The sequence below is a fragment of the Nomascus leucogenys genome, chromosome 5 (assembly GCF_006542625.1).
Source record: "Nomascus leucogenys isolate Asia chromosome 5, Asia_NLE_v1, whole genome shotgun sequence".
In the NCBI taxonomy this organism is placed as follows: Eukaryota; Metazoa; Chordata; class Mammalia; order Primates; family Hylobatidae; genus Nomascus; species Nomascus leucogenys.
Window position 1 is genome coordinate 78,276,388 of NC_044385.1, and position 13,704 is coordinate 78,290,091.

General features: G+C 41.9%; 1 protein-coding gene across 2 annotated transcripts in view; it reads right to left on the reverse strand.

Annotated features, from left to right (window-relative positions):
• The window catches only part of NEK5 (NIMA related kinase 5), a 91,772-nt gene that overhangs the window by 40,295 nt on the left and 37,773 nt on the right, over window positions 1–13,704 (reverse strand). The window contains exons 14-18 of one of the 2 annotated variants that reach the window (XM_003270124.4): window positions 10,460–10,526; window positions 8,558–8,674; window positions 7,498–7,584; window positions 4,525–4,617; window positions 3,492–3,566 (exon numbers count right to left, since the gene is read on the reverse strand). In XM_003270124.4, coding sequence (XP_003270172.2) covers window positions 3,492–3,566; window positions 4,525–4,617; window positions 7,498–7,584; window positions 8,558–8,674; window positions 10,460–10,526 — 439 coding nt within the window. The remainder of the gene's footprint in view (window positions 1–3,491; window positions 3,567–4,524; window positions 4,618–7,497; window positions 7,585–8,557; window positions 8,675–10,459; window positions 10,527–13,704) is intronic. The other variant, XM_030813438.1, reaches the window with a different exon arrangement.

Below are 13,704 nucleotides of genomic sequence, written 5' to 3' on the forward strand. Positions count from 1 at the left end.
GGCAATCGATTTAAGCCCTGGAATGATATTGGACCTTGGCATATGCAGGTCTGGGGAGAGCATTTTCCATGCAGAGGGAACAGTAGGGTAAAGGCTCCAGAGCAGGTATGTGAACTCTCACAAATTCTCTAACTCAATGTCCAAATGGAACTCTTGAGTGCCCTCCACCACCCCCAGCAGTGGGCACTGAAAACATATGCTTTCAGCCAAGACAGAGTATCAGAAACCAGATTTAATTCCACACCTGAAACAACGAAAGAGCCAAATCAAATATATAATAGATAAATTGTTTTTAATACATTAGACATCCAGCAATGAAAGACAGTAATCCCTGAGAAACAGAAAACCAATGAGACAAGCCCTGCAACTGCCCTAGCCTCCTGTCTCGAGAGAGTTTGCAGGCCATGGTGCGGGGATGGGGAACTGAAGAGGTGCAGGGATGGGAACTGAAGATGAGTGTGGCCAACTCCCTGAGTTGATAAGACAAGGCTTGGGGGTCTTAAGGTGCTAGAGTCTGAAAGACAAAGACCCAAAGAGGAGAGAGCTGCTCAGAGAGAACTGAAACACTCATACAATGTCAAGGGGAGTGTAACACAGTGCGACCATCCTGGAACACCATTTGGTAGTTCTTTGAAAGTTAAATATACACCTACTATATGATCCATCCATCCCAGTCCAATGTATTTACCCAAAAGAAAGAAAAGAAGCATATGACCACATAAAGATTTGTACATGATAGCCAGGCACGGTGGCTCACACCTATAATCCCAGCACTTTGGGAGGCTGAGGCGGGTGGATCACCTCAGGTCAGGAGTTCGAGACCAGCCCGACCAACATGGTGAAACCCCGTCTCTACTAAAAATACAAAATTAGCCGGGCGTGGTGGCACATGCCTGTAATCCCAGCTACTTGGGAGGCTGAGGCAGAAGAATCACTTGAACCCAGGAGGTGGAGGTTGCGGTGAACTGAGATGGCACCATTGCACTCCATCCTGGGCAACAAGGGCGAAACTTGTCTCAAAAAAAAAAAAGATTTGTATATGAATGTTCCTAGCAGCTTTATTTATAATAGCCAAAAGCCGGAGACGACCCAAATATCCATCTACAGTGAATGGATCAATAAATTTTGATATATTCATACAATAGAATATACTCAGCAATACAGAAGAATAATGAACTATTAATATGTGCAACGTAGATAAATCTCAACATTATTATGTGAGTGAAAGTAGCCAGAAACAAGAGCACACACAGCACGACTCCATTTATGTAATCCAAACAAATCTAGAAAATGCAAACCAACCTACAGCGACAGAAGGCAGATCCGTGGTTGCATGGGGATGAGATGGGAGGAGAGGTAGGGAGAATAAGAGAGAGAAGTTTACAAAAGGGCGCAACAAACTTTTGCAGGTGATGGATACGTTCACTATATTGATTGTGGTGATGGTTTCACGGGTGTGCATGTCAAATCTTATAAAGTATATACATTAAATATGTGTAGTTTATTATGATCAATTATATCTCAATAAAACTGTTTTCTTTTTTAAGGAAGAGATGAAGGACTCAAGTCCTAATCTGTGGCAGTACATTGGAGTAGTGAGCAAGAGACTGCACACCAGCCTAGAGTTCCTGCCTCAAGATCCCAGACTCCATGGCTACACAGTTAATCAGTCTTCACAGGGCCAAGAGGGCCTTTCAGATGACATGACCCTGGAGAGCTTGACAGCATACTAAGGTTGAATGTCCCACCCACTGGAGTAGATTGGGGTTGGAATCTGAGATCGTTGTATTTTAAGGAAAGTAAAGTAATGGGGCACTATTGTACAATTGAGACGACCAGACTATCCAAGCAAATCAGATAACCAACTTCACAAATGTAAGTAAGATACATAAGTCATAGTCCTGATTTCAGACTTCATACTATTGCAAGGCAGAAAAACAGCCTTCCCAAGTTTGCAGGGCAAATAGCTAATAATGCTTCAAACTGACACAGGCTGGTGTATGAAGTACTTGGAAATGCTGTGGAAATACAGATGAGGCAGTTATTAATTCTAAGGAAGAAAGAGAAAAAAGCTGTGCTAGAAACTTCACCAGGAGGTCTGATACGATGTGTTCTGCAAGAAGAGAAGAGAGGGAAAGGATATTTCAGTAGAGAAATGAGCATTTTACAAAGGCCTGGAGGTTAAAAGGAAGATGTCTTTTTAAATAAGTAGGGCTTTAAAAAGTAATTTGAGACGTTTAGAGCTTTGGGTATGTTTGGGGGAAATGTGAGCAATGAGGCTGGAACATTCTGTTAGGAACAACTCACAAAAGTCTAGCATGCCATGCTAAGGAAAATGGCAGTCGCCATTGATTGTCGTGTAGAGAAATAATGTGTTCAAATCAGTATTTTGGAAAGATAACTCTGCAAGTAGGGACTTTTTTAAAGTGTCTTATTATATAGCTGCATATTCCCTTCAAAAAAGATAATTAAAACCTAAATCCAAAAGTTAGACAAATTAAGTGATAATTATTTCCTTTACAAAAGTTTGCAAAGGGATCTGCTGCTGGATTGCTCTGGACGACAGCCTTCAGGAAATATCAGATGCCTTTTCTTTTTTTTAAGAGATGGGGTCTCGCTATATTACCCAGGCTGGTCTCAAACTCCTGAGCTCAAGGGATCCTCAGCCTCCTAAATAGCTGGAACTATAGTCTCATGCCACCATTTCTGTCTTTCAGATGGCTTTTTTGTTTGAAGATATTGATTAGAGTGCTGATGGAACTAAGGAACGGACACTTTATTATGCATATTTGTAGTAAAAGTTCTGTAACCTTCTTATAAAAAAATCTAAAAACTAGAGAGACAATAATCATCCCTACTCACACTAATCCAGATACCACCAATTACCACCATTGGCATTTTAGTGTGTTTTCTTTCAAAGTTACTCCTCTTGCATAAAATATACAAAATTTTATTCACCCAATTCCTGATATAAACTTTTTGAGGCAAGGTACCATCATCTGTTTGTGTTCTTCCAGTGGTTTATTTTTAATTACCTGACTTTTTAAAAACTTTAAGGTGCTGGATTTATTCTCACCAGGTTAAAAAAATGTGAGAGAAAAACATGTGTGTTAACATCTGAGCCGTGTTTTCATGGAATGTGACTGTGATCCTACTGACACCTTTGAAGGACAAGTTTATAATACCTTGAGGATTTTCCATTTCTAGTTGACTCTGGACCAAGCTCTAATAATAAATATAATTTAAAACACAGAAAATTACTCTAATTATAAAGATAATAATAATTCGGCCAGGCAGGGTGGCTCACGCCTGTAATCCCAGCACTTTAGGAGGCTGAGGCGGGTGGATCACCCGAGGTCAGGAGTTCAAGACCAGCCTGGCCAACATGGCAAGACCCTGTCTCTACTAAAATACAAAAATTAGCTGGGCATGGTGGCAGGTGCCTGTAATTCCAGCTACTCGGGAGGCTGAGGCAGGAGAATCGCTTGAACCTGGGAGGCAGAGGTTGCGGTGAGCTGAGATCGTGCCATTGCACTCCAGCCTGGGCAACAAGAGCGAAACTCCATCTTTAAAAAAACAAAGATAATAATAATTCTCAGTATGGGCCAAATCATTGAGAATCTTCTTACTAAGCAAAAATAAAAGCACACTTGGGCTTCTTATTCACAAAATAAATATAACTCCTTGGAAAGTAAAACATTTTATGACTCATGTAATTATTTTATGTAATCATAAAAGCATTGTTTATCAGGTCATTTCACGGGTTGAATAATTTTCAGAATTGGTTGATATCAACAGATTCATCTTGTATTATAATTGTATAATCTTTCCTTAGAAGGGAGAAAAAGTCTCTTGAGATTTGTTATTTCAACTCTGCCCAGCCTCTTACCTCCACCAAAAACATAAGGTTGAAATGGAATCTGACTTGACTGTCAGATTTCCTGACCAATGTGTCTGAGACACTGACTTAGACCCTCCAGAGAGTGGAACGTTCTTATGCTAAATAGCAGCAATTCTCAAACTTGGCTGCATACTATATCACCCAGCAAGCTTCTGCAGACAGAATGCCTGGGCCTCATCCCAGACCATCTGGGGCAGAGAGAGGCATCTGAATTTTTAAAAGTTCTGGTAAAAAGGCAGTGGCTCATGCCTGTAATCCCAGCACTTTAGGAGGCCGAGGCTGGTGGATCACGAGGTCAAGAGATAAAGACCACCCTGGCCAACACGGTGAAACCCTGTCCCTACTAAAAATACAAAAATAAGCTGGGCGTGGTGGCGCATGCCTGTAGTCCCAGCTATTCGGGAGCCTGAAGCAGGAAATCACTTGAACCCAGGAGGCAGAGGTTGCAGTGAGCCAAGATCGCACGACTACACTCCAACCTGGCGGCAGAGTGAGACTCCATCTCATAAAAAAAAAAAAAAAAGTTCCCTACGTGGTTCTGCTGCACAGAGAAGGGTAAGAGCCACTCGGGGTAGAGCACACACACTGCAAGCACACACGTGTCTGATCACAGCCATCATTACCTGCACAGGTGCTTCTCCCTCAGATGCATCTTGATGGACAGGCAGGTTACTCTTCTTCACCAAATAGGTTTTATGACTTATTTTTGAGTTCTCCTTTAACACAAATTATACACAGTCAACAAGATTGGTTCTGAGTGAGCTCTGAAGGCTACTCGGCTGATGCGCGATCAATGATGAAATGGCTGGACAGAACCCTTTTTATAGCTCCTTTTCCCTGCCCGCAGCCTCAGTACTTCCCAAATCCTTCTTCCATAGTCTCTGTAGAAATGTCTACTATCCACCTTTTTTTTTTTTTTTTTGAGATGGAGTCTCGCTCTGTCACCCAGGCTGAAGTGCAGTGGCGCGATCTTGGCTCACTGCAAGCTCCGCCTCCTGAGTTCATGCCATTCTTCTGCCTCAGCCTCCCAAGTAGCTGGGACTATAGGCATGCACCACCACGCCTGGCTAATTTTTTGTCTTTTTAGTAGAGACGGGGTTTCACTGTGTTAGCCAGGATGATCTCGATCTCCCGACCTCGTGATCCGCCCACCTCAGCCTCCCAAAGTGCTGGGATTACAGGCGTGAGCTACCGCGCCTGGCCAATGTCTGCTATCCATTTTTGCAGGGCTCAGGCTGCCCATCCCAGATCAGCCTTAGACCTAAGGCTGATGATTGCTCCAGGCTGCCCACCATGAGCCAGGCCTCTGCTCCAGAGAGAACAACCTCCAAGCTGCCCCTCCCAGCACACACAGTCCTCTGTCCCAACCTTTGCATGGCTCTTTCAGAATGCCCACTCTCCTCCCTTAACTCTGCCTCTCCAAATTCCACTCTTTAGGCCCCACCCACTTCTTCCATAAAAACCTGCTTCCTGCTCATTCTGCTCATCTTGGCTCCTGTGCACCTACAGGGCTTACTCTATGATTGTTTTATATGTGTGTCTCGTCATTCCAACCATTTACAAGTAGAACTGCATATGCCAGAAAGAATAGTGGTTATAATTGTATTTTTTTATTTTTTGAGACAGGGCCTCCCTCTGTTGCCCAGACTGGAGTGCAGTGGAACAATCACAGTTCACAGCAGCTTCAACCTCAGCCTCCCACCTCAGCCTCCTGAGTAGCTGGGACTACAAGCGTTTGCCACCATGACCCACTAATTTTTTAAATTTTTTGTACAGATGGAGTCTCATTATGTTGCTCAGGCTGGTCTCAAACTCCTGGGCTCAAGCGATCCTTCTGCCTTGGCCTCCCAAAGTGCTAGGATTACAGGCATGAACATGAGTAGGGGTTTTAGAGTCAGATTTTCATTTTATTTTACTTTATTTTTTTGAGCAGAGTCTTGCTCTGTATCCCAGGCTGGGGTACAGTGGCACAATCATGGCTCACTGCAGCCTTTAGCTCCTAGCTCAAGCAATCCGCCTGCTTTAGCCTCCCTAGTAGCTAGGACTACAAGTGCAAACCACCATGCCCAGCTAATTTAAAATTTTGTGTGTGTGTGTGTGTGTGTGTGTATGTGTGTGTGTGTGTATATGTTTAGAGCTAGGGTTTCCCTATGTTGCCCAGGCTGGTCTCAAACTCCTGATCCTCCCACCTCAGCCTTTCAAATTGCTGGAATTACAGGCATGAGCTACCATGCCCAGCCTAGAGTCAGATATTTAAATATTTCGTCTGCCTTGTAATAGCTACGTGACTTTGGATGAGCTACTTAACTTCTCTGTACAGGGGTAAATAAAAGAAAGTATGAATGTGATATGGTTTGGCTCTGTGTCCCCACCCAAATCTCACCTTGAATTGTAATAATCCCCATTTGTCAAAGGTGGGGCCAGGTGGAGATAACTGAATCATCGGGGTGGTTTCTCCCATACTATATTCATGGTAGTGAGTAAGTCTCACAAGATCTGATGGTTTTGTAAATGGGAGCTCCCCTACACAAGCTCTCTTGCCTGCCTTCATGTAAGGCATGACTTTGCTCCTCCTTTGCCTTCTGCCATGATTGTGAGGCCTCCCCAGCCATGTGAAACTGTGAGTCCATTACACCTCTTTTTCTTTATAAATTACCCAGTCTTGGGTATGTCTTTATTAGCAGTATGAGAACAGACTAATACAGTATGTGAAAGCTCTAGTTCACGGCCTGGCAAACACAATTGAATTGCACCATACATTCATTTGACTTATATGAATTTATAAGTCATATAAATTCTGTATGCACTGCGGTGGAAGAGAGAGAGACAGAGAGAGATCAATTTCAGCGGCATGATGGCTCTACTCAATGAGTGTGTGGCCAGGTGCATGTGGGATGGGAGACAGCCATCTCAGTGCCTGCAAGCTGCTCCTAGGAGAGCATTCCAGGGCACTGAGTGTGTTCCTAGAGTTTCAATAGCCATGTGTCTTTCTTACAACATGGTTTCCAAACACAGGCTGGCTATTTCATGTGAAGCTCTTCTGAAGAAGCAGTGATCTGTGCCAACTCTAGAGACCTTGGGAGATGGAAGGATGAATTTCCAATGTGGCGCCTTTAAGAGATTTTTAAGAATCAGTTCAACTGCACTCAGATTTTGTCTTAAATAGCCTTTAGAACCTTACCCTGCAGAGAGTTGAAAAAATGCTAGTGTGTTGAGTTTGTTCTTTTCCCGCCTTCTGGGCATGAACTTACACTCATTTTGGACTTTCTGCATCTAATCCAGCTCTGGTCTAAAGTTGCCACTCAGTAAATATGTATTGGGTGATTCATGAGGGAAACAATCAATAAGTACTTTTAATAATAACCATTCCTGAGAATCTCAGATATGCTTATTATCTTGTGTAGTCTCTCATAAACCATAATAAACTGAAGCTCCAATGAGGTCTGACAGCTTTCCTATTAAAAAAGAAGTCTGCATGATTATCTCTATGATAAAACTTTATCTTTTCTATAAGGAAATCATTACTTTTAATACCAGCTCAATTTAGTTAGCTCTAAATCGATAGAACAATGTTTTCCCTAGAAGAATGAATTTACCTCTGGTTCTCTCCCCATCTTCTTTCTAATTTCTTTCATGTCGTTGTGGTACTGTTGGCGTATTTCCTCTAACTGTTTCCAATATTCCTGGAAAGCAAACCCAATCCAGAAACTTTAAATGTTTATGAACACCGCAACAAAAATAATCTTTATGCAACCTATAATTTCAAAAGTTGTGATATGAAATAAGGTTAGAAAAATATGTTGCTCCTAAAGATGATAATCTGCCTTATGTTTTGGCTGCAGTACTTCACTCCCTGTGAGACAGTGGCTTTAGCTACAGAGCTCAATTTTATATATAACCCAAACGTGTTCATGATGTACACTTACTTTACAAATCCTACTTTTATATATAACCCTCTTATGCACTGAACTTTGTCCCTCCCCAAAAAGAGATATGTTGAAGTCCTAACCCCCAGTGCCTTAGAATGTGACCCCATTTGAAAACAGGGTCGCTACAGATGAGACTACTTAAGATGAGATCATACCAGTGGGCCCTTAGTTCAATATGACTGATGTCCTTGCAAGAAGGTGGCCATGTGAAGACAGGGACACACAGGAAGAACAGCATGTGATGAAGGCAGAGAATGGAGTGACGCGATTGCAAGTAAAGAAATGCCAAAGATTGCCAGTGATGCACCAGAAGCTAGGAAGAGGCAAGGAAGGATTCCCCTACAGGTTTCAGAGGGCACTTGGTCCTGCTGACACCTTGATTTTGGATTTCCACTCTCCCAGAATTGTGAGACAATACATTTCTATTGTGTTAAGCCACCTAGTTTGTTGAACTCTGTTACAGCAGCCTAGGAAACTAATACAAATCCCAAACCCATTGCTGATGGACGGTTACTCTATGAATCTCAAGGTGAAAAGCTTTATGAACTTAGCCATATTGCATTATCTGAGAAAGTGAAATACTTAACTCTGTATCCCCTATAACACTCAGCATGGTGTTGACATATTCAGGGGCACTGTAGGAAATAGAAGTAACTCCCTATTACAGTACAAAAGACAGTAATACAAAGAAATACAAGGGTTGCCCTGGAATTAAACAGTTTTTAACCTGTTCCTTCATTTCGTTTTTCCTAAATGGCAGGTCCTGGAATCTAGGCTCTTCTCCATTACTTCTTAGCTCTTGTCTCTGGTTGTAATTTGGCTCGGCAGAAGATGGACGAAGACCCTATTTATTGAATGAAATAATTTATAAGGCATACTTTGATTTCAGAAACATCTTCTGATTTGACCTTGACTTTTTCCTATAAATAAGAATTATACCACTAAGCAAACTCAGTATTTGGGAGTTTTTTTGTGGTAAGTAGTAGAATTTTCTTAAGTATAAAGCATTAAAAATATATATATATTTTTTGTTTGAGAGCGTCTTACTCTGTCACCCAGGCTGGAGTATAGCGGCATGATCTTGGCTCACTGCAGCCTCCAACTCCTAGGCTCAAGCAATTGTCCTGTCTCAGCCTCCCGAGTAGCTGGGACTACAGGCACCCGCCACCACACCCAGCTAATTTTTTGTATTTTCAGTAGAAACGGGGTTTCACTGTGTTAGCCAGGATGGTCTCAAATCTCCTGACCTCGTGATCCACCCGCCTTGGCCTCCTAAAGTGCTGGGATTACAGGCATGAGCCACCAAGCCCAGCCTTTCTTTTTTTTTTTTTTTAAGACAGAGTCTCACTCTGTCACCCAGGCTGGAGTACAGTGGCGCAATCTTAGCTCACTGTAACCTTTGCCTCCCAAGCTTAAGCAATCCTCCAGCCTCAGCCCCGAGTAGCTGGGACTACAGGCACGTACCACAACACCTGGGTAATTTTTGTTTTTTTTTGTAGAGATAAGGCCTCACTATGTTGCCTAGGCTAGCCTCGAACTCCTGGCTCAAGTGATCCACCCACCTCGGACTTCCAGAGTGCTGGGATTACAGGCATGAGCCATCATATCTGGCCTAATCACTTTTTTGTTGTTGTTTGTTTTTTGTTTGCTTGTTTGTTTTGAGACAGAGTCTTGTTCTGTCGCCCAGGCTGGAGTGCAGTAGCGCGATCTCGGCTCACTGCAACCTCCTCCTCCTGGGTTCAAGTAATTCTCCTGCCTCAGCCTCCTGAGTAGCTGGGATTATAGGCGTGCACCACCATGCCTGGCTAATTTTTGTATTTTTAGTAGAGACGGGCGTTCACCATGTTGGTCTCTACTCCTGATCTTGTGATCCGCCCACCTTGGCCTCCCAAAGTGCTGGGATTATAGACGTGAGCCACCACGCCTGGCCCCTTGTCACTTTTTTTAATGTGCAGAAGAATCTTTAACAAAATAGAACCAAAGCACTACAGCACTGCAAGGAAATTTGAAGCTCATCTACTCTAAAAATTGTCATTTATAGAAAAGGAAATTAAAGCTCAGATAGGCTGAATGAACTGTCCAAGGTCCCACAGAAGAGATAGAGCCAAGGAAGAAACCGGACTGCTAAGACTCTGATTCAAGCCTGTTCCCATTATTTTCTTTAGCTATTAAAAACTGGGGACTTGGGCCAGGTGCAGTGGCTCACGTCTGTAATCCCAACACTTTGGGAGGCCTAGGTGGGTGGATCACCTGAGATCAGGAGTTCGAGACCAGCCTGGACAACATGGTGAAACCCTGTCTCTACTAAAAATACGGAAGCTAGTCGGGCGTGGTGGTGGGCGCCTGTAATCCCAGCTACTCGGGAGGCTGGGGAAGGAGAATTGCTTGAACCTGGGAGGCAGAGGTTGCAGTGAGCCAAGATCACACCACTGCACTCCAGCCTGGTGACAGAGCGAGACTCTGTCTCAGAAAAACAAACAAACAAACAAACAAACAGACAAACAAAAACTGGGGACTAGTAGAGGGTATTCTTGACCTTCTGGTGGAACGAACTTTGACTTGAAAATCTGTGAACAGAAAAACTATTAGGAAATTCCTAATTGCTTCCCATATTCAGTATTTTACTTACCAATTGCTTCTCCACTTTCAACTTATATTGTTGAGCTTCAAATTTTCTCTGAAGGTACTCAGCTGGCCTTAGAAAATAAGAATGTTCAGCTTAAGTAGAAACTTGAACGAATCTTAGGCACCAATTTGACAAGTAGATTTTCAGTTTAGTAATAAGATTCACAGTTCACCAGTGTCTTGAAGTTCCAAGTTCAAGTAGTTCACAGTTACAGAATCTTTACATTGGAAAAGAAAATTTTGGAATCAAGAGGAAAAAAGGATAAAGAGTAACAAGTGGGGATACAAGGGAGGATTAAACAGAAAAATATTCTTATCCAGTGATTTTTCTTCAGGACAAGATTCAGTCCTTCCATTCTCTATAATATATTGTGGGGAGGAAAACAGACCCACACCCAGAAGTTCTCATGCTTTGTGCAGGTGTCTAATGTACAGGTTGTTGCTCCTGATTTAACAATGGCGGCTGGACGTGGTGGCTCATGCCTGTAATCCCAGCACTTTGGGAGCCCGAGGTGGGTGGATCACGAGGTCAGGAATTCGAGATCAGCCTTGGCAACATGGTGAAACCCCGTCTCTGCGAAAAAAATTAGTGGGGCGTGGTGGTGGGCACCTGTAATCCCAGCTACTGGGGAGGCTGAGCAGGGAGGCTAAGCAGGGAGGCAGAGGTTGCAGTAAGCCAAAATCGCACCACTGCACTCCAGCCTGAGTGACAGAGCGAGATTCCATCTCAAAAAAAAAAAAAAGAAAAGAAAAGAAAAAAAAAGAATGGCTGCGTATGTTTCCTGCACCACATACTGAGCTCCCTGAGAGCAGAACGTGTCCCTCCATCCATCCCTTTATCTCCGCACATAAATGCTTAATGAGGAAAGAAATAATGGTTTAGCTGTCTCTCCAAATGTTTAAGGTATTTTTCCAGCATAATTTTAGTCAATTCCAGTCAAACAATTTTCAAGTTTATACTCACATTTTATATATCTATCTTTTTTTTTGGCAGAATTTCCTGTAAAACATTTCTGTAATTATTGGTTGCTAAATAAAAACCGCATTTCAGACCATAAGTTTTTTGGAATATGAGTAACTTCTAAGGCTCCAAAGACAGAACTGTCATTTCAGAAATAACTCCTTTAGGAAGGAACATCATGATAAGCATCCCCAATTTACAAAGAGGCAAGTTAATAATCAGGGATTTAGAAATAGGATGAAATGACAAGCTAAAGTCTTTGAGTCTTAGTTCCTCAGCTGTAAAGTGGGCACGGTACCATTTCACAGGAATTGATACGAGGATTAGAAGAGATTAGGGCTGTGAAGTGCCTGACACACAGATAGTTCCTGAATCAAATGAGGGTAAATTGTAGCACTCAATCTGTCTCAAAAGCCTAACTGGCACATGTATCAATATCTTCATGAGAAAAATGATTCCGACACCCAGGGGCTGTCCAAAAGACATTCTCTATCTCTCTGTCTACCTATTCCCTCTCCACCCCCCAAATCCTATACAAATTCCTCTTCCTCGGCTGGGCATGGTGGCTCACGCCTGTAATCCCAGCACTTTGGGAGGCTGAGGCGGATGGATCACAAGGTCAGGAGATCGAGACCATCCTGGCTGACACAGTGAAACCCTGTCTTTTCTAAAAATACAAAAAAATTAGCCAGGTGTGGTGGCAGGTGCCTGTAGTCCCAGCTACTCTGGAGGCTGAGGCAGGAGAATGGTGTGAACCCGGGAGGCAGAGCTTGCAGTGAGCCAAGATCGCATCACTGCACTCCAGCCTGGGCGACAGAGCGAGACTCTGTCTCAAAAAAAAAAAAAATCCTCTTCCTCCATCCCATGGCCTGTAATTGGACCTCCAGCAGACAGAAAGCTGGGGAAGGGGGAGTATACAAAGAGGAGGGGTTACCAGGCATCAAAGGGGCATCCAGGAAAGAGAAGGACCCTTCCTACTGTTTCATGTGAGAGCTTGGGAGATAAAATCACATGTGGTCAAAATAATTGATAGCTTGACAGCTCTCAAATCTAGACAAAGAATGGAAGATATATTTTCCCAGTGGTTGAGAAAAGAGAAAGGGAGTTTTGTGGCTGCTCCCAGTTCCTCTGTAAAACCTATGTCCCTCACTAATTGAGTCCAATATGGATATTACAATTCGAATGGATGGAAGACATAACTTTTGATAATTGTGGAGATAATTAAAAATGTGTTATGAAGATGGATAAAAACCACAACAGTGCCCAATATCTTTAAAGATAAAACATATGCTTTTCCCATTATATGTTTCTGAAGAAATTATTCTCATCATTCTTGCTTATCTCATTTTCAGCAATGAGATCCCATAGTATCTTGTATTTTTCATAGTTCATCCAAAATTTCAACAACAAACAATCATAGTCGCCAAAGTAACAAATTCTTAACCCTGAACAAAAAAAATTGATGACAAAACATTTTTAAAAAAGAACTCTTAGACTCAAGTCCTCAGGCCTCTGTTAGGTGTCAATTATTCTGGACACAGGAATATCAACATCAGTGTGAAAAAAATTTGAAAATACTGTAGATCTGCAGAAATCTATTATGGAGTAAATTTTTTGAAAATCTACCGTAAGACCAATTTAAGAATACTATTTTCTTTCTAATATGTCAATATTTTGAAAATCCCTAGAACATAAATGCTGAATGAAATATATCTTATTTCTCAAAATGTCTCAAATGATCACTTGATTTTAATGATTCAATTACTGATTCATATTAGTAACCTCTTTGAAAAATGAAATATACACAACTATTTTTTCACCTGCCATATAGTGGAATTTAGTAGGAGGAAGAAAGAATATTAAAAGGGCAAGGGTATGGGTCTGTGCCTACAGTTAAGCAGCTCTATGAATAAGAAAATAAGCTAGATCAGACTTGAGATGAAAATGGGTTACGGGAAAAAGAAGATAATTTATCAATTACTTATCAATTGTGATAATCTATCAACACATTTATTGCTTTAATTACAAGACTTCGTTACTTCTGTAGGCTAAATTATAATATACATTACATAATAATTATAACACTTCTCACAGTATATGTAATTCCCACGTAATTTATAAGAACATGTAATTGTTATAAGCTTGAGATGTCAACAGATTTGATTTGTGTAACATATATGACATTCTGATGGAAATAAAAACAAAATCTAACAAAAAAAAAAAAAAAAGAAAGAAAGGCTGGGCATAGTGGCCTTGCCCGTAGTCCCAGCACTTTAGGAGGCCAAGGC